We start from the raw sequence: 18,341 nt of genomic DNA, 5'->3' as shown, positions 1-18,341 counted from the left end.
TTGTAGGCCTGATTTTATGTCCTGTAGTTTTTGTTTTATATTTTAATTTTAGCATAGTGTATTCTTCTACAGGCAGCAAGGAGGTTGACCTGATAAAAACAAAGGAAATGTAGCTGCTAAGATTTTTTTCTCAATTGCTTAGTTTACTTGAATAATTTCTTTTGTTAGTATTCTATTACAGATATACTTCTTGGTTTTAATGTTTGCTTACTCAATTGCAGTTATGTATGTCTGTCTCTTACGAAACGTGGCATATTTTTCCCCACTATAAAGCCTTCTGGAAATGTGATGTGACAGAGTAGAAGATCTCAAACAGTTCTGTTGCTGCTTAATTCCCAGCAGGGATTGAATGGACTCACTATAGGATCATAGTGCTGCAAGTCAGGTTTGAACTTAAACTGTAAATTTAGAAGAAAGTCTTTTTGAGGAACATAGCTGGCAGATGATGCTTCAGGTGAGGAAATATTTTTGGGTAGCTAATGTTTGTTTTAACCCTGTTTCAGACCACAGTACTTTTGTGAAAGTCAGCAAGTTGATACAAGAGCAGTTTTCCCACAGGAAAGAAAATAAAAGTGCTTGGAGCAACTTACTAAGGTAAACAGATTGCAGTGGATTTCTGGATGGGTAAGTATAGATAAGCAGGATATTTCTACTTCTTGTATTTACTTTCCTGTACAAAGGCTTTACAAAAAAGCACAGATAGCCATTTCTAACCTTCCACACAAACTCAGTGGTGTCACAGATCAGCATATACTCCAAGACATACCCAAATTATAATTATGTGTATATTTTTCATGTAGCATTGTATCAAGATCAGTTTAACTTACTGATCTTTAGTACAGATGTTTTTAGAGCCATCTTAGGTCTTTTAGCTTTGATTATATCCAGGTTGACTTCTGTAATTTTTAATTCATGGTTAAATTGACAGTTATGAAGAACAGATTCCTCAAACTGAATAATTACTAAAAGTAAGCAGATCTCCCCAGGCAAAGTAGCTGTTGGGAAGTAGCCTGCATAAACACTGCTTGCTCTTAAAAGAAATAAGATGAAGTCAGTGAAAGTTGCAGGAGCATGAGGTAGCAAGTCAGGACTTCAAATGAGCTGCCAGTCTGTAGTGGCTACAAACGAGAGGTTGCAGTCCACTTTCTGCTGCTCAGTAGTGTATCTATCTCTGTCATGTGCAAGTGTTTCTTATGTATCTCTTCCTTACTTCTTTGTTCCAGTCATCTTGTGGCTATCTAAGGAGCTTTGGCAGTGTGGAGTTGGGGGAAGATTGGTTGAATTTCAAAACTGTTAACATTCCTAATAGGGCCAAGATTTAATAGGAATTCAGTTTTTCATTCTGTGTGCCTAACTGTTGGTCTTGCTTTGTAGTCTAGCAAAAGCAGTGCTAGAAGATAATTGCTTGCATATGTGGGGTGGGAACAGGACTGAGAGATGAGGATTGTGTAATAAATAGCGCTGAAAATTCTGTTTCCTCTGTGTAAATGTATTGATAAAACATTGTGATGTGTAGAGATTGCATATTTTTTGCTAGTATAGAATTAGAAAGTAAATGGATATTAAGACATTCAAAGAAAAGCATAGAAAAACTTAATTTTCCTTCCTGTTATCTCAGGAAAAAAATAAAATCTGGAACTATTAATTCAGTAGTTATTTTTAAGAACTGTTACTGGAAAGTAGTGTCTTACTCTGAAGTTAGATGTGTTCCTTTCTTGCTTTGTTTTTCTCAAACAGCAGATCTGGAATGGACTCGAGTCCTCTGGGAGGATTAGACTTGTCTGAAAATACTCCTAGGTTACTAGGGAATACCACCATGGCAGCGGGTCTTGCAAATGTAGGAAATACATTTGGAGGGCCACCAAGTTCTTTGGTTTCTAGACCTAATAAATTCCAAAACTCACCTATAGAAGATGATGATGATGTAGTTTTTATAGAACCTATACAACCTCCGCAAAATTCTACATCACTGGTAGCAGACCAAAGGAACGCTGCATTTACATCATCTAAAAATGAAGAACTTAAAGGAAATGATTGCAAAATGCTTCCTTCTCCAAAAGACTTACATTCTCGAAAGGGGAGTATAAGTGAAACTATTATTATTGATGATGAAGAAGACATTGAAACAAATCAAGGACAAGAGAAGAATGCTTCCAGTTTTAATGAACGAAGACTTCCAGAGTGTAAAAATAGAACCAACGAAATGGAATTCTCACCTTCCAGTTTTTCAAGAAGTAAGGTAAATTCAGGAATAGGTAATAGTGGTATAACCACAGAACCAGACTCAGAAATTCAGATTGCTAATGTTACTACATTAGAAACAGATGCTATGAGCTCTGTCGGTGTTGGTCATTTAGAAAATGATGGTGATGGGTGTGACATGAACCTAATGATTACACATGTAACGTCACTGCAGAATGCCAGCTTGGGAGATGTATCTAACGGACTGCAGTCAGATAATTTTGGTGTTAATTTGCAAACATACACCCCATCTTTGACTTCACAGACCAAGACTGGTGTAGGACCTTTCAATCCTGGTAGAATGAACGTGGCTGGAGATGTATTTCAAAATGGAGAATCTGTGACTCATCATAATCCTGGTAAGTTGCAATTTTGAATTTTTCCTTAAAAGCTAGAAATAAATAGTGAAATAAATTTATTATGGAATTTTTGATTGAAGTATTTTTGGCAGTGACAGTGCTTAGTCTTTTAGCATAATAAGTATGAAAGATCTTGATTCCCTTCATGCCCATCACTACCTTATTTGTGACTAGAATAAAATATAGGCATAATACATTAGAAAACACGTCTTCACCAAAAGGATTATTAAGTATTGGAACAGGCAACCCAAGAAAGTGATCTCCAACCCTGGAGATACTTAAAAAGGATGTAGATGTAGCACTCAGGGACATGGTTTAGTGGAAGTGCTGGGTTAATGGTTGGATTTGATGATCTTAAACGTTTTCTTCAACCTAAATGATCCTGTGATTATATATATATATGTTTTTGAAGATTTCTTCTGGGTCAGTGATAGTCTGTTTACCTTGAGTAGGTACCCCTTCTCTATATGAAGTAGTAGATGCATAATAGAGACACTTCTGTGCTACCACTGATTTAGAGTCTGATGTCCCAGTAAGCACTGGAGTGCCTGTGATAGAATGGTTTGGATTGGAAAGGACATTTAAAGATCACTTCATGCAACCACCCTGCAGTGGCAGGGACATCTTTCACTGGATGAGGTTGCTCAAAGCCCCATCCAAACTGACCTGGAACACTCACGCATGGGGCATCCGTAGCTTCTCTGAGTACCTTCCATTGTGTCTTGCCACCTTCATTGTGAAAGAATTATACCTCATGTCCAATATAAACCTACCCTTTTTCAATGTAAAGGTACTGCCTCTTGTCTTCTTACTACAGGTCTTGTTAACAAATCGCACTGCATTTCTTTCTGTAACCCCCCTTTATATATGTTGAAAGACTGCAATATGGTCTCCCCAGCCTTCTCTTCTTCAGACAGAGCAACTTCCAACTCTTTGCTTTTCTTCACAGGAGAGGTGTTCAAGCCTTCTGTTACTTTTTGTAACCCTCTTCTTTGCTTGCTTTAACAGGCCTATTTCTATCTTGTACAGGGGACCTCAGAGCTAAATGCGGTATTACAGGTGGGGTCTCAGCAGAGCAGAGGGACAGAATCACTACAGACCAGGATACGAGTGATTTTTTTTTTGGTGTGTAGGCACAGGTTGCTGGCTCATGTCCAATTTTTCAGCTACCAGTCCCCCACAGTCCTTCTCCACAGGGCTGCCTTCAATCCATTCAGGCCCCAGTTTGCATTGATGCTGAGGATTGCCCTGACTGACCTTGTACTTGGCCTTGTTGAGCTCTGAGTTTTCCATGGGCTCATTCATCCAGGCTGTCAAGATCCCTGTGGATGGCATACTGTCGCATCTGGTTTATCAATTGCACCACCCAGCTTGGTGTTCCCAGTAAACCTGATGAGAGTCTGCTTCATCTCACTCTCTGTGTTGTTGAAAAAATACTAAATAATATCAGTCCCAGTACAGACCCTCGAGGGACACCGCTTGTTACTGGTTTCCACTTGGACATTGAGCTATGAACTGTAATTCTTGGGGTGCAGTCATCCAGCCAATTCCTTATCCAATGTCTCCAATTCAGCAACTGGAACATTGAGGGGGGACCCTATCAAAGGTCTTGGGAGTGGTCCAGGTGTAGGTGAGGTCCATGTAGACATGCTTTGGAGTGGAACTTAGGTTTTATTTCTCTCAGTGGAATCTAGTTTTGATGCTTCTGAAATGCTCCAGAGAAAGAGTCAACACATAGTAAATTGAGGATGCAGTTTACAACTGCCCTGATCTGAACCAGGTTTTAATGCAACTGTATGTAGCTCATTGTGTTTCAAATCTGCATACCTGTGTAAAACTTCAATACTGTCTTCTTCCCCACCTTTGCCCCAAGTTGGACTGACACATTTTTTTCATATTTTAAAAAAATATTTAATTTTTGTAAGATGACTTTGCAAATAAATGATATAAATCACAGGAAAGGATGATTTTATAGCACTTTAGAGCAGGAATGAGTGAGAAAGAAGAGGAGCAACCTGAAAAGCCACAGCAGCAAGAAGTAGTCGAACATGACACTGTACAGTCTCATAAATATGCCCATTACAGAATTTCAAGTAGGAACCGGAAGGGTGAAGACATAAGGCAGTGAGGTATGAAAACTCACCAGGAATTAACTAAGGAAGTGTGATACACCTCAGATCAAGGACATGAAAACTAGATTTTACAGCTACATTGTAGAGGACTTTAAACAAAAGAGGTAATATTGCTGAGAAGTGAGATGTGAAGAAAAAGCTTAATATAAAAATGGGTATCTATGAAGATGGGATAAGGAAAAAGTAAAAGAAAAAAAAAGTCAAGATCCTCAGATGTTCTTGCATGTTTATGGAAGTAGATATGCAACAAAATATCGAGGGAGGCTATCTGAGGCCTTAAGAAAATAAGGAACAATTGGAATAACCTTAGAGATACTATTACCTAACTTAATTAGGTATTAGTCATGCTGAATGTTTCAAAGCGAAATGAGTAGCAAACTCAAGTTTTCATGACTGGCAGTTAAGCACTACTGGAATTACAAGCAAATGTAGCTCTGTTGTACATGCTGTACATTCTTGGTAAGAGAGGCAATGTGCTTTCACTTGATATCCAAGAGGAAAGAGGAGAATTTCAGAATATTTTGAGGTGTTAAGGTGCTACCAGGATATTAGTATATTTGAAGTAGTAGAAGTACAGAAAAGTTTGAAGAGGACACTTAATTTTAATTCTAAGCACTCTGGTAGCTTGTCTTAGTTTATCAGTAAGGGTATTCATGCCTTCAAAGGTTAACGTCTTTAATGCTTTTAAGACAAATGTTTTGTGTCCTTTTCCTTTCACCTTTTCATTCCAGCTCTTCTGTTTATTCTCAAGCACTACAACAGGTAAATTTCTAGTATGTCTTAAATGCCTGAGTAGTAGGATGTCCTTGACAGCTAAAAAGTCACACCGGAAAACGGTCTTTTACTTGCTAAGGAATGTATGTTGTTTCTTGCACTAACAAGTGTTATTGGATCTTTGTGCCTAAATGGATTTTAAAGCTATGCATCAAAATATGTTGTTAATAGAATCCTTTGGGGAAAGACAGGAATGCAGAAAATAAGAGGAAAGGGTTCCTTTTATTTATTGAATGATTATGAGCCAAAATAATGTCTCTTAAGAAAATGGTAGGGGTAGTTGCTCGTGGCTGTAGGTTAATGTTTTTGTTATCTGAAATAATAGAACTTAAAATCATCTGTCTTACATTTGGGTATTAGTTGTATTAACACTCGAGAAATACTCTGAATCACTCCAGTAAGACATTCCAGGCTAGGTAAGTCCCAAGTGCTGTCACAGTATTTGGTATAACTGGTGCACAATTGAAAATTTGTGCAAATGTTTTTTTTTATTGTAAAATCAGTTTTTTCAGTTTTAATTCATGTTAAAGAAATGTATTATTAGTGGCAGTCCTCAGAAGGTAAACATTTCTAAATTCTGATGATAATCACTTTAAATAAGAGCTCACATTCCAGAGAAAAGCCTAGAAATTACATTTTATTGGGGGATTTCTTTTCCCCAAAAAACCTATATCTTCTGCTCCATACCAAGATACAGAGAATGTAGTTTGACATACGGACTTTGTAGATGTATTTCTTTCAGGAAAAAGTTGTTTTGTTTACATTCTTCTTATGTGAGTTACTCATATAGCAGGTTATGCTACAAAATACTGGGCAAAGATGACTTTGTTCCATGGTAGTTTATTTTCCAAAAATACAGATAGAAAACTAGTGGAGTCTGAAACATGGGGACATGGATCTGTGTACTGCTAGAACTTAACAAAATATTATTTTCTAGGTTCATTGATTTCTACTGAGGAAGTCATATCTCTCATGACTTTGCAAGTTCACTGCTATATATATAATTCTCTGGCTGCAGGCTGAACTAGGAGCCAGTTCTAGGGTTTATCATCTAAGCTGGAGGCATTATGCTTGTTAAAGCTTTGAAACAAAATAATTAATGAAAATTTCAGATCTACCTTTGCAGACATGTCACTAGATGTTGGATGGGAGCATCCTGAAATTTGTTCATGTTCTGAAGCTTTGTAGCAATAGAGGGTGGTACCATCAAACGGATTTTTTACATTAAACCTGAAATTAAAATACCTTTCTTCTGTGGTCGCTGCCACAGAAAAATGATTTTATGATCATACATCTGTGAATACTATTCTGTACATACTTAAGTCTCTTTATTTACTTTGATGTTTGCATTTTTTGTCTTGAAGATTCTTGGATATCCCAATCAGCTTCCTTTCCTAGGAATCAGAAGCAACCAGGTGTGGATTCCTTGTCACCTGTAGCGTCCCTTCCTAAGCAAATTTTCCAGCCTTCTCCCCAGCAACAGCCTTCTAAGCAGGTTAAAGTCACATGTGCGAACTGCAAAAAGCCTTTACAAAAGGGACAGACTGCATATCAGCGGAAAGGATCAGCTCACCTTTTCTGCTCCACTACCTGCCTCTCATCATTTTCACACAAGCCCACTCCAAAGAAACTTTGTGTCATGTGCAGAAAGTGAGTTTTTTGCTTTGTTTCATTCTAGCACCTAAATTCAGTACTATTAAGATTCTTACACGTGCATGAGAATTGTTCTATTAAGGATATAAAATTTGATTATTTAAGTTCTTTATGTAGCATTGCTTTAGTCTTTGGAAATGTTGAATTCTCTGTGTCTAACAAAATAAAACCAGCTTTTGAATTCAGAGTTTGGGATATTGTTTTATTGAAAGCCAATGCACTAAAAATAGGTGATTTGTTTTTTTTTTAAAGATAAGGTGTCCAAGTTGTGCCATACTTTGTGACAAGTAGTCCTTGTCACAAAGGACTTGATATGAAGTCCTTTATGAAAAAAGTGGGCCATTTGTTTTGTAGATGAAGCTGTAAAATCAAGAGGCTTTAAAAGGACGACAAAGTCATACTTGCAAGAAGCTGGAAGAAACTTGGTAGTTCTTCCACTCTTGGTCAGAGGGGGATAGGAAGAGCCTTAGATTTTCCCCTTAAGTGGAGCAGCTGGCAGTTTTGTAGCTGAAGATACCTTAAGTGGGCGGTACAGAGGGAGTAACAAGCATAGCTAGAAGTGGCTTATTTTTAATTGGTGGTTTGATTTGACTTGCAGTTTTTCATTATTTGCCAGACTTGAAATTGCCAAAGAGAAGTCTTCCTTAATTGTGTTCTTACAGTGTTAAGTGTACAGACAGGCTGTACTATCTTTTACTTTCAGTGTACTTTTTTGCACTTTTTCATTTTCTCAGTCTAGTACATGATGCAGTGACACTGGTTAAAGGATAAATTTTTGCTGAACTAAAGAAGACTTGCAGTAAAGACTGCCTTTGTTGGTGTATGCTCCAGAGCATGTAGTCTTTGCCCAATCAAAGATTTAGACTAGTAAAAAAACCTTTTACATTACTGTCCAGTGTGCTGGATTAATGGCTGGTATTCAGATGCAAGCTATTGGTCGTTTTTCTCCTTGGCACTCAGTAGAAATAAGCTATAGAAGAAATTGATATCCTGTGTATTCATTCCTTGGTACCCTGAAAATCTAGAAAATGTAACATAGTTTAGCTTTTTAAAAAAAATCTGTGTAAAAGCTCAAATTCTCTGAACCCTTACTTCTACAGGGATAGTTAAAAGTAATGCTTGTTATTTCTATTGGCTTGTTAGGTGTTTATACACTATTAATTTTTTAAAGACATAATCTGGTGACTACCATATTCAGCTAGCTGCATGGTATGTAAAGATAAAGATTGATGAATCTTTTCTGACTGAAATCATGGCTAAATTTGTGCTCCTTTGCCACTTTGGAGATACTTAAGCTGTGTATTGCAAGAGGCTACATACAAAACTGTCTTAAATGAAAAGGCTTTATTTTTGAGTGATGAGGAAATTTATTTCCTCCTCCACCTTATTTCTAGATTTCGAGGTTAAAGAGAATCTTTCTGAAGTCACCTTTGACAGTTTTGGAGGTGATATTAGTCTTTGCTTTCCACTGCTGTGAAATTTTTAATCAATCACTGTAAAACAAAAGATCATGTGTGCACTAAATTGTTCCTCTGTGGCGCTCTTCCTCTGTATGACCCAACATGAAAAGTTGAAATTCTTAGATATTTTACTATAAATCCCTTTTCTTGCATTCCTCTGAACTCTTCTGTAACTACATAAATAGCAAGCTCCGCGGGGCAGAAGCTCTGCCTTTGTTCTGCAGAACAGGAATGATAGCACTCCCTGACACAAATCCTAGTAGTTCTCCAAAGGGTAAGCCAAACTCTGCTGACTTCCCTTTGATGGAAGAAGGCAAGCTTGCAATTGTTGATATCGGGGCTGTACCAAGTTAATTTTCAAGGAAGTGTGTCTACGGAAATATATCTTTTCCCTGTTTTCCCAGTGGTTTTTACCCATCTTGGTTCTAAAGCTTGTAGGTATGAATGTGTGGGGTATGTGTTTTCCAACTGGTGATCCAGATGTGCCCAATAACGTATTTTATATATTCTGCCCAATAGCATTTCCTGTATGTCAGTAATAGCTTTTAGATTTTTGTGGTCTTTTTGCTTAGAAGGCAATGGAGGAGGCTTTTGTTTCTTCTCCTTACTTCTAATATATGGTGTGTATGTGAAAGTATGTGTGTATTAGTTTGGGACAGTGAAAGTCTGTTTGGTTAGAGCAAGGTTTGTTCGATTTCAAATTACTTTTATTGATGGCTGGTTTTCTGGTTTAAGGTGATAAATTGGTACAATTCCATGGACAGCTGCGTGAACTGTTCAGATGCTTTGGAACTTTTAAAAGGAATGATGGAATGAACTTTTGTAAATTTTGAATGATAGAACTTCTAGCCATGTTTGTGGTAGAGTTCTAAGCTTTTTGGTCATTTATAAGTTTGAGAAATATGAGAAAACAACTTTTCCTCTTCCTCTCATCCTGTCCTGAGATTAATACTGAAAATGGTGGAGGTATCTACAAAGACAATTTCTTGCTTTTTATTATAAATCTGAATTTTTTGTATGAAACTTATATATAGCTTTTGTGTCAAAAGAAAAGCAATTATAAAATGGCTAGTTAAAATTTGATGTGTTAGTTTTTTGAAAAAATTTGAGTTTGCCATTATAAAGTATTAATGGTGCATTAATACTTTTTAGTTCTGTCAAAGCTAAAGAAAAATATAGGGGTTTACACAGTAAAGACTTACAGTAGCTGTAAAAATATTATCAAATTTAGTATTCATCCTGTGACTAACAACTGTACACTAAGAAAACTGTTCTGAAATGTAAGCCTTGAAAGGAAGAATGATTCTTATATATATACATACATTAGCACATGATTTTTTAAACTTTTTTTTTTTTTCTATTTCAGAGATATAACAACAATGAAAGGTACCATTGTTGCTCAAGTAGATTCAAGTGAGTCTTTCCAGGAGTTTTGCAGTACATCATGTTTATCCTTTTATGAAGATAAACAGAATCCCTCAAAAGGAGCCTTGAATAAATCAAGATGCACAATCTGTGGTAAACTAACTGAGGTCTGGTTGACTGTTTTTTTGTCTTTCTTAGTAATGACATATTATTACCTCATATACTGAAATAAGAAAACTGAAAAGAAGAAAATGTAAAATCTTCAGTATTTTGAGATATTAAAATATGCAGGTTTAATATTCACGAAGAACAGCTGAAGGAAGGAATTATTCCAAGAGGTTGATACTTGTTTCAGAAACCTGAAGTGCCTGTTGCTGATAATGTGTTCTATTAGGCATTGAATCTTGTAATTATATCCCAGATCTCTCACATAAAAGAGAATGAATGAAAAAATGTCAAGATCCACTGTATTACAGTATATTTTTTACTGTATGTTTTAAAAGGTAATGCAGATAGTTTTAGAGATCTGTAGAATATGTGTGATTTTAAATTCTCATGAATGTATGTATTTGTTCTTGATGCCATGTTGATTAATGAGCCCAGCATAGTTCAGGCTACTGTTCTGCACAGCATATTGTCTGACCAGTCATCATATGCCAGGTTCTTCAGCTGTAAGTTGACTGTTCTATAAAATTGCATAAATTGGCATTCTGCTCTCATATGCAATTTCCACACCCATCCATCTGGTCTTTCCTTCTAGGCTAAAGGGTAGATGAGTCTGAGAGGGTTTTACTAGTACGTTGGAGAGAACAGAAACATCCCTTTCTCTTTGTATATTTCATGGTCATGGTCACTTCAAGTTTTTAAATAGTGAGATGGTTATTTGAATGTAAGAGTTCTGGCTTATCTGCTAGTTTCAGGCAACTTTGTGCTTGTGTAGTGATAGAATACTTTTTTATTTTTATTTTTTAGATTCGTCATGAAGTTAGCTTTAAAAATATGACTCATAAGCTGTGCAGTGACCATTGCTTCAATAGATACAGGATGGCAAATGGTTTGATAATGAATTGCTGTGAGCATTGTGGGGAGTATTTGCCCAGTAAAGGAGCTGGAAACAATGTCCTTACTATTGATGGTCAGCAGAAAAGATTCTGCTGTCAGAACTGCGTTGGTGAATACAAGCAGGTAATGACTTCTTTACCTCTAAATTAAAGTTGAATAAGTATTAATAGTTCTTAAGTTTATCCTGGCATACATAGCATATAGTTACTTCTCCTAAGAAGACATAAGTAACAAAGTTTCTTCTCACTGGCAATAATTTTATTTTTTTAAGTCTATCTGCAATGGACCTTTTACTATCTCTTTTTGATGTTGCTGTAACAGCGATACATATTAGTTCTTAATGAAAGTATAATTGAAATTAAATTTTGTTCATAATGTCTAGTTTTTTCTGTTGGTGGTATCTGAAGTATATTAATAGGAAGCACACCACACAGGCTTTACTGGTCCTTAAGTTATGGGTTTTTTTATATAAAAGCTCACTTGGATGCAGTTGAAACATTAAAAAATATGTGGAACATAACAGATTGGGCATTGCTGTGAGAAGGCTCTAAACTGGTTACAGTTCAGCTTCGTGCTTGCACTATGTCTCATCTCCATTGTACAGCACAGGATTCAAAAAATTGTTACTTTCATCCTTCCATGTGTCAAATTTTATGCTTTCATTTTATTTACTTGGCTTTTCATTTATTTTTAAGACTGTTAAGATAGCAGTAATTGTGCTTTAAAATTATTCCAAATCAAGAAATCTGATGCTGATGTCTTTTACATTTTGCAGAGCCAGCTTAGCTCTGAACTGTTGCTAATGCTAGCTAGAGGGTTTAAATGTTAATTCACAGTATTTATAGTATAATAGGGTAGCTCTGAAGTATTAAATATTTCAGGGGAGGGTACAGAATATGAGGAGTTTGTGGGTGTTATTATTTGGGTTTATTATTTGGGTTCTTTGGCCTGGTATGTTCTGCTTTGATTTTATAGGGGTAGCATTCTGACAGGCTGTTTTGCTAGAAAGAAATTTATGTTTCTGGTTTTGAAATGCACACTTGAATATGTGAGTGGCCTCAGTGCTGCACATTGCTCAGGGCTCATTCTTCATCTCTTCCAATTTTTGAGAAACCAGTGGTCCAAGAGAAGAGGCAGTGCTGTGTTGTAAAGTTCTTTAATGTTGCATCTTGTGTGCTTATATTTTCTCACTGAGAAATATAAGCACACACTGAGCTGAGGTCTGATGCTTTTGGGGATGGCTGTTCCTGTGTATGTGCTGTGTGTGAAGAGCAAAGCTGGAAATGTGTAAACAGCCTCATTCATAAGCGTTATTTTTTTGCCACAGCTGTACCAAAAGGGGCAGGATAGGTTTTCAAGCTACTAAAAACATAGGCGTGCCCAGAAGCCATGGAAAGACTTGAAGAAACATTGAATACTGTCTCTTGAAGAAACAAAAATGCAGATTAACTTTGAACATGAAACATTCCCCCACAACCAGTATAACTTACACTGCACATGGAGTTATGAAATGAACATGGAATTTGAGGTTAAATGATGAATTTGTGCTCTAATGACAGAATATACTGTATTTGTTCACAAATTGTTGTATTTTGTGTTTAGATAGATATTTGAGACTGAGAAGAATATGAGTAGCAAGTTGTATGTTCTAATTTAGTTTGGGGAGGAGGAGCAGTTTGCAGTACAAAGGATCTTCACATGTAGTGTCAACTTGGTGCATTATTGTGAGAACCTTTAAAGCTGAGACACGTTGTTTTGGTTCATTTACTTCTGACAGCAGATTTTATACAAGGAAGTTCTTAATTCCTTTATCAAAATATTTGGTACTGTGCAACTATAATAGGTTGTGAGAAGCTTAATTTGAGTGCTTGTGTGCATCTGTTTTGGAATGGTGATTAGTGTAATTCCTAACTGGTAGGTTTCAAATATTCACAGAGTGTGAAGAGTTTGGAGTATTTTTAAGAGAAGCTCTTATGGTAAAATCCTCTATGACCAACCAAGTGGCTTTCTGTTACGGTGTAACTACACTAGTGGATGAGGGATGTACTACAGATGTTGTTTATCTGGAGTTTTGTAAAGCCTTTGACATGGTCCTCACAATGTTCTTCTCTCCAGATTGGAAAGTGGTGGATTCAACAGGTGAACTGTTAGGTGGATTAGGAATTGGTTGGACAGTAGCATCCAGAGGGTAGCAGTCAATGATTCAGGGTCCTTGTAAACATTGGTGACAAGTGTTGTCCCTCAGGGGTCCATATTTGGATGGGTATTATTTCATATCGTCATTAAGGAGTAGACAAAGGCACCAAGTGCATCCAGAGTTTGCAAATGACACCAAGCTGAGGGTGCAGTGACACACCTGAATGACAAGATGCCATCCAGAGGGACTGGACAAGCTTGAAGTGAGTGCATGGGAATCTCAGCCATGTCAAAGGCTTCATAGAAGTCCAGATCAAGTGCAAGGTGCTGCGCCTGGGTTGGGCATCCCCCAGTGCCAACACAGGCTCGGGATGAACAGATGGAGAGCAGCCCTGCTGAGAAGGACTTCGGGGTGCTGGAGGATGAGAGGCTGGGCATGAGCTGTCAGTGTGCTCCCACAGCCCAGGAAGTTCAAATGTGTCCCGGGCTGCATCCACAGGTGGGCAGCAGGGCCAGGGAGGGGATTCTGCCCCTCTGCTCTGCTCAGACCCCACCTCCAGGGCTGCATCAGCTCCGGGGTCCCAGCACAGGAAGGACAGGGACCTGTTGGACTGAGTACAGAGGAGGGACACTGAGATGATCGGAGGGAGGGAGAACCTCTCCTATGAGGAAGAGCTGAGGGAGTTGGGGTTTTTCAATCTGGAAAAGAAAAGGCTTCAGGATGACCTAATGGTGAGCTTCCATAACTGAAGGGAATTTAGAGGAATGATGGAACAAGGCTATTTACAAGAGCACATAGTGATGGGACAAGGGTAACTGGGTTTAGATTTAAAGAGAGTAGGTTTAGATTAGATATTAGGGGAAAAAAATTTACTGTAAAGGGTAGTGAGGCACTGGAACAGGCTGCCCAGGGAAGCTGTGGATGCTCTATCCTTGGGAGTATTCAAGGCCAGGTTGAATGGGGCCCTGAGCAGCCTGATCCAGTGGAAGGTGTCCCTGACTGTGGCAGAGGGGATTGGAACTGGATGATCTTCCAACCCATAGAACATTCTGTGGTTCTATGAGTATACAAAAGTCAAACTGTAAAAGTGGAAGTTCTTCTAGTATATGCTATGGATGTCCAAAGTTGCTCAGGACGCAAATACTTGAGACTATTTAGATATATTTAGTTGATATAATATTTAGATTTGAAGTTTATTTAGACTTTTTTTGAGCTGAGTATGTTCAAGGAGTTTGTTTTTTTAGAAAAGAAGTTTAAAAAAAGACAGGAAAATGTCACTGACAACCCAGTGGGCCGCAATTGGTAAATTATGGGTTGTTTTGTTCAGTTGTAACAGTGTTTCCTTAGAAATTAGTATACTTTGCTTTAAAGGAAAACTGCTGAAGGAGAGATTTGGGGAGAGTCATTACTGCATACTGAAATAAACTTCATGAAAGAAATAATACAGAAAGAGTTAATGTCATTTGATTCCAGCATTGTGTTGTACAACTAATTATTGTGTATCACATGAGAGTTGTAGCAAATGTTTTCTTACAAACAGCTGTATAAAATAAATAGGTCTTACTGGTATGAACTTTGTATTAAGCAGTTTATATTGTGAATGTCATACACCTATGAATAGTGCTATACATTTGTAGTAGTAATAAATGAAAACTTCTTATTACTTGTACCTAACTATATACTTAATCACAATTAAACAAATAAATATTACACTGATTTGAACACATAATTTTTCAATAACTCATCCTGGACTTTTTTTCTTCTTTTCTTGGAATGAAAAAATTAAACTTGTGGGTAATAAAAATTAGTGTTTCACAGAAGAACAAGTAATTGGTTACAGCAGGTAATCCATCTGCTGCAATTAGCTGTGCAGTGTGTCTTTCCTCTGCTTTAGATTGTTTCTGGCAGTAAGAAACAGTGTTATTCCTGGGATGGAGAGTAGGTTTTTTCTTAGATGTCCCCTAAGTCACCTCTCAAGGTGATGGGTGCATTTATCCATCTATGGTATCTTTGTTGTTCCATTTTTTCCTAAAACTTAAAGTGATTGCACATTTTAGGTGTCTTTTAGTATTAAAATTCACAAAATGCAAATAATTTTAAAATAATTACAAAATAATAAATAAGCATAAAATAACTAATGCTCATTGTAGTTGTATGCAAGAGCAAGTGCATTTCTCTGTGACACAAAAGCCATGTGTGAAGACAGCTAAGTGCAAGTCAAGCTTTTTAAACAAAATATTAAACAATGATAAAAGCATTTCTCAAAAAATCAAGTGTGACAATCTAGATAAAATGTGAAAACAAAACTCTCAATGGAAGTATTTAAATTTTTTAAAACCTGAAGATGAAAATTACTGCTAGATTTTACACTCTGTTTCACTGAGGTTCAGACTCTTCACATGTCAAGAGGAACTTAAAGAATGACCACCCTAAACAAAATGGGAAAAACCCAGTCAAAGCACTCTAGAAGAGAATAAAATTATATCTGAAGGGGACCTGACTAAAATAGTCTGTTACTGTACAGATACTGAAATACCATATTCCTTTTAGCAGATATTTTCTATAGTTAAAGTGAAAATGTAAGCATTTAGAAAATTACTGTAAGGATTTATTTGAAAATTATCTTTGCAAAAATTGGTAGTGACCTCAAATATGTCTGCCATAAAGATGTTAACCACACACAGCACATATCTAGGTTGCTTCAGTATTTTTGTTTCTATTACCATTGCATGTTTTCTGTCTCCACAAAATTAGTTAACTTCCTTTTCAAAGTAATTCCCATGTTTGTGTCCTGGTTTGCTGGATTTTGGTACAGACTTAACAGCCTTGTTTTAAGAAACAAGTGGACTGTTTCTATGACTTTGTGACTTAGCTTGTGCAACCAACCATACCTTTTTATTTTGAGCTTTCCAACTAAGCTAAAGCAGTGTCTGTCTGCTTTTAAAAATATTTTGCTTTCTTCTCTGATCAGTCCACGGTGCTGTTGATTCTACCAAGAAAGTATTTAATGCCTTCCTAGTTTAAAATGTCCCTTTTTTTACTTTGCTTCTGTAATTAAAATTTTTCTTAGAATGCAACCTGGGATTTGCTTGCTTTAGGAGCTTCTTAAAGAGATAGTCTTTATTTACTGCCAAAATAAAGGGGGGAGGGGAAGGGGGCTGGGAAAGGAGCTGTAGCTATTTCTTCATAGGCTTAGCTCTAGCCAGTAGCTAAATAGCTAAAATAGGTTTAGCTATTTTCTTCATAGGCTTTTTGATAGCTCTGGACTGAAGTGATACTTAAAGAATGCAAGCCAAATTAGAGTTTTTCTAGTTGGAGAGGATGCTTGCAATGCCTTTTCATTTAGTGAAAAATCCTTCAGTACTGCATAAAAGTGCATTCTTCTTGATTAGGTGAAGACATACTACTGAACATGCTTCAAGAGTAACAAGGCTATGCCATGCCCCTAAGCTATTCACTTACAAGCAATAGAAAAAAAAAACCCTAGGCAGCTCTGCTTCCTTGTTCAGTTTCTGCTCTTTGCCATGGAACTGCTTTTGTGAAACTCTGAAAACTCATTTGTCCATTTTATCTCTGTGCAGGGGTTTAAGAGCCTTCACTGTATAGAAAAATAAGCATGTCAGTTCTGCAGCTAACAATTAATTGCTTACATAGAGTTTTTACTTAACCTCATAGAGTGTATTGTTATCTACTGGTTTAAATGCTGTGGTAGAATGTCCTGCCACTTAGCACTTCGGTGGAAGCATTTAGGATTTTCGACTTTGTCTTGTATCTTGTCCCATACAGTGGTTGGGTTTTTTTTCTGTGCTTCTTTGCTGTTAAGACAGAATGTCCTTCCTGTCTTCGTTTTTATCTTGGTAATACAATGAACTACAAATTCTAACACTTCCTGCTGTTTTTACTGTTTTATAAACTCTCATTTCCAAGTGTCTTTTTCAAAAGTAAATGCTCTTGACAAAGTCAGTAATTGTTAAGAGTTGAACAGCCTACTTACATGGAAATGTTAGAAATAAGGACTTGGTTTTTTGGTTTTTTTTGTTTTTTAAAATTTTGGTCACATTTAAAGATAAATTCTATTGTTTCAGCCAGATCAAACTGTGGTTTAATAGTGGAGTTTCTTCATCATATAGTAAACCACTTCTGTTTAGTTCAGGTAATACTCAGTTTGGTATTAAGTAATCTTTGATAATGCTGTTGTCTCATACTGTGTATACTTCTACAAATGGAGATAGATGCTTTTTGTCTCATCTAACATGGTTAAAAGAAATTTAACCAAGGAATAATATAACCAAGGATTTAATTAATAATTATAACAAAGAAGTAATAATTTCCTCTTTCTTTCTGCTTAGTGATATGGGGAGGTTTTTTGAGACCTCTTGTTATATATGACCCCAAGTTTCTTGCAGTCTGATGCAAACTGAGTCCTGGAAACTATGCTCTTCTGCCTTCTACTGTTTATTCACTCCTGCTTTCTGGAACCATTTATTTTACCATTTTTTTTTCAAATGTCTGTCTTCCAACTTCCAATTTGCTGCTCTTAAATAAAAAGTATGATACCAGATTCCTTAGACACCTGAATATGGTTCATCATAACTGTTCAGAGTACTATTATGTAGATATTTTAGAAGATAAAATTAAATGGGTCCATCAGAAATATTAAAATAGCTTTGTAGCTCTGAAGGAAGCTACATAGGACAGTCAAATGTGAGCTGTGATTTGTGTGGAAGTACAGGAGCTTCCTGGAAAGAGGAAGTAAGGAGGTGGCTTAACTAGGTCTCATAGTTATGGTGGATATAACCACATCCATACACTGGTGTACTGGACTAATTAATTGGGTGGGGTTGGGGGGAAGAGAGAAAAGGCAGAACAGGAGCAGCTGAAACATTCAGTAAATGTAGAAGTAATTTGCTTTTTGAGGCAGGTGTTTTCAGCTCTGCCTTTCTTAGAGACAGGAAGACAAGTGTCTTGAGCATGGAAACAAAACCAGCAAAAAGAACACTGGCAGCTAGAGATGCCAAGGAAAAGTACTGGACAAGTTATCGATCTAGAAGTTTGCAGAGTTCAGCTGGTGGAATGTAAACATAAATCACTTGGTGTTCAAGGCCCACAAAAGCAATTCCTTCATCTTTGGCTCTTAGGACTTGGAGCATATGCTTTG

At 36.9% G+C, this 18,341-nt stretch overlaps 1 protein-coding gene across 8 annotated transcripts in view; it reads left to right on the top strand.

The window, feature by feature from the left end:
* ZMYM2 (zinc finger MYM-type containing 2) overlaps nucleotides 1-18,341 on the top strand; it is an 89,284-nt gene that overhangs the window by 18,307 nt on the left and 52,636 nt on the right. For 3 of the 8 annotated variants that reach the window (XM_021539952.3, XM_077781475.1, XM_077781476.1), the window contains exons 3-7: nucleotides 504-624; nucleotides 1,738-2,600; nucleotides 6,871-7,156; nucleotides 9,986-10,151; nucleotides 10,957-11,169. In XM_021539952.3, coding sequence (XP_021395627.2) covers nucleotides 1,748-2,600; nucleotides 6,871-7,156; nucleotides 9,986-10,151; nucleotides 10,957-11,169 — 1,518 coding nt within the window. In that variant the 5' untranslated portion in view covers nucleotides 504-624; nucleotides 1,738-1,747. Of the gene's footprint in view, nucleotides 1-503; nucleotides 2,601-6,870; nucleotides 7,157-9,985; nucleotides 10,152-10,956; nucleotides 11,170-18,341 lie in introns of those variants that run through there. The other 5 variants (XM_031504373.2, XM_021539954.3, XM_021539953.3 and 2 more) reach the window with 4 other exon arrangements.

This window comes from Lonchura striata, chromosome 2 (genome assembly GCF_046129695.1).
Source record: "Lonchura striata isolate bLonStr1 chromosome 2, bLonStr1.mat, whole genome shotgun sequence".
Lineage (NCBI taxonomy): Eukaryota > Metazoa > Chordata > Aves > Passeriformes > Estrildidae > Lonchura > Lonchura striata.
This window is presented reverse-complemented; position numbering and strand designations above follow the sequence as displayed.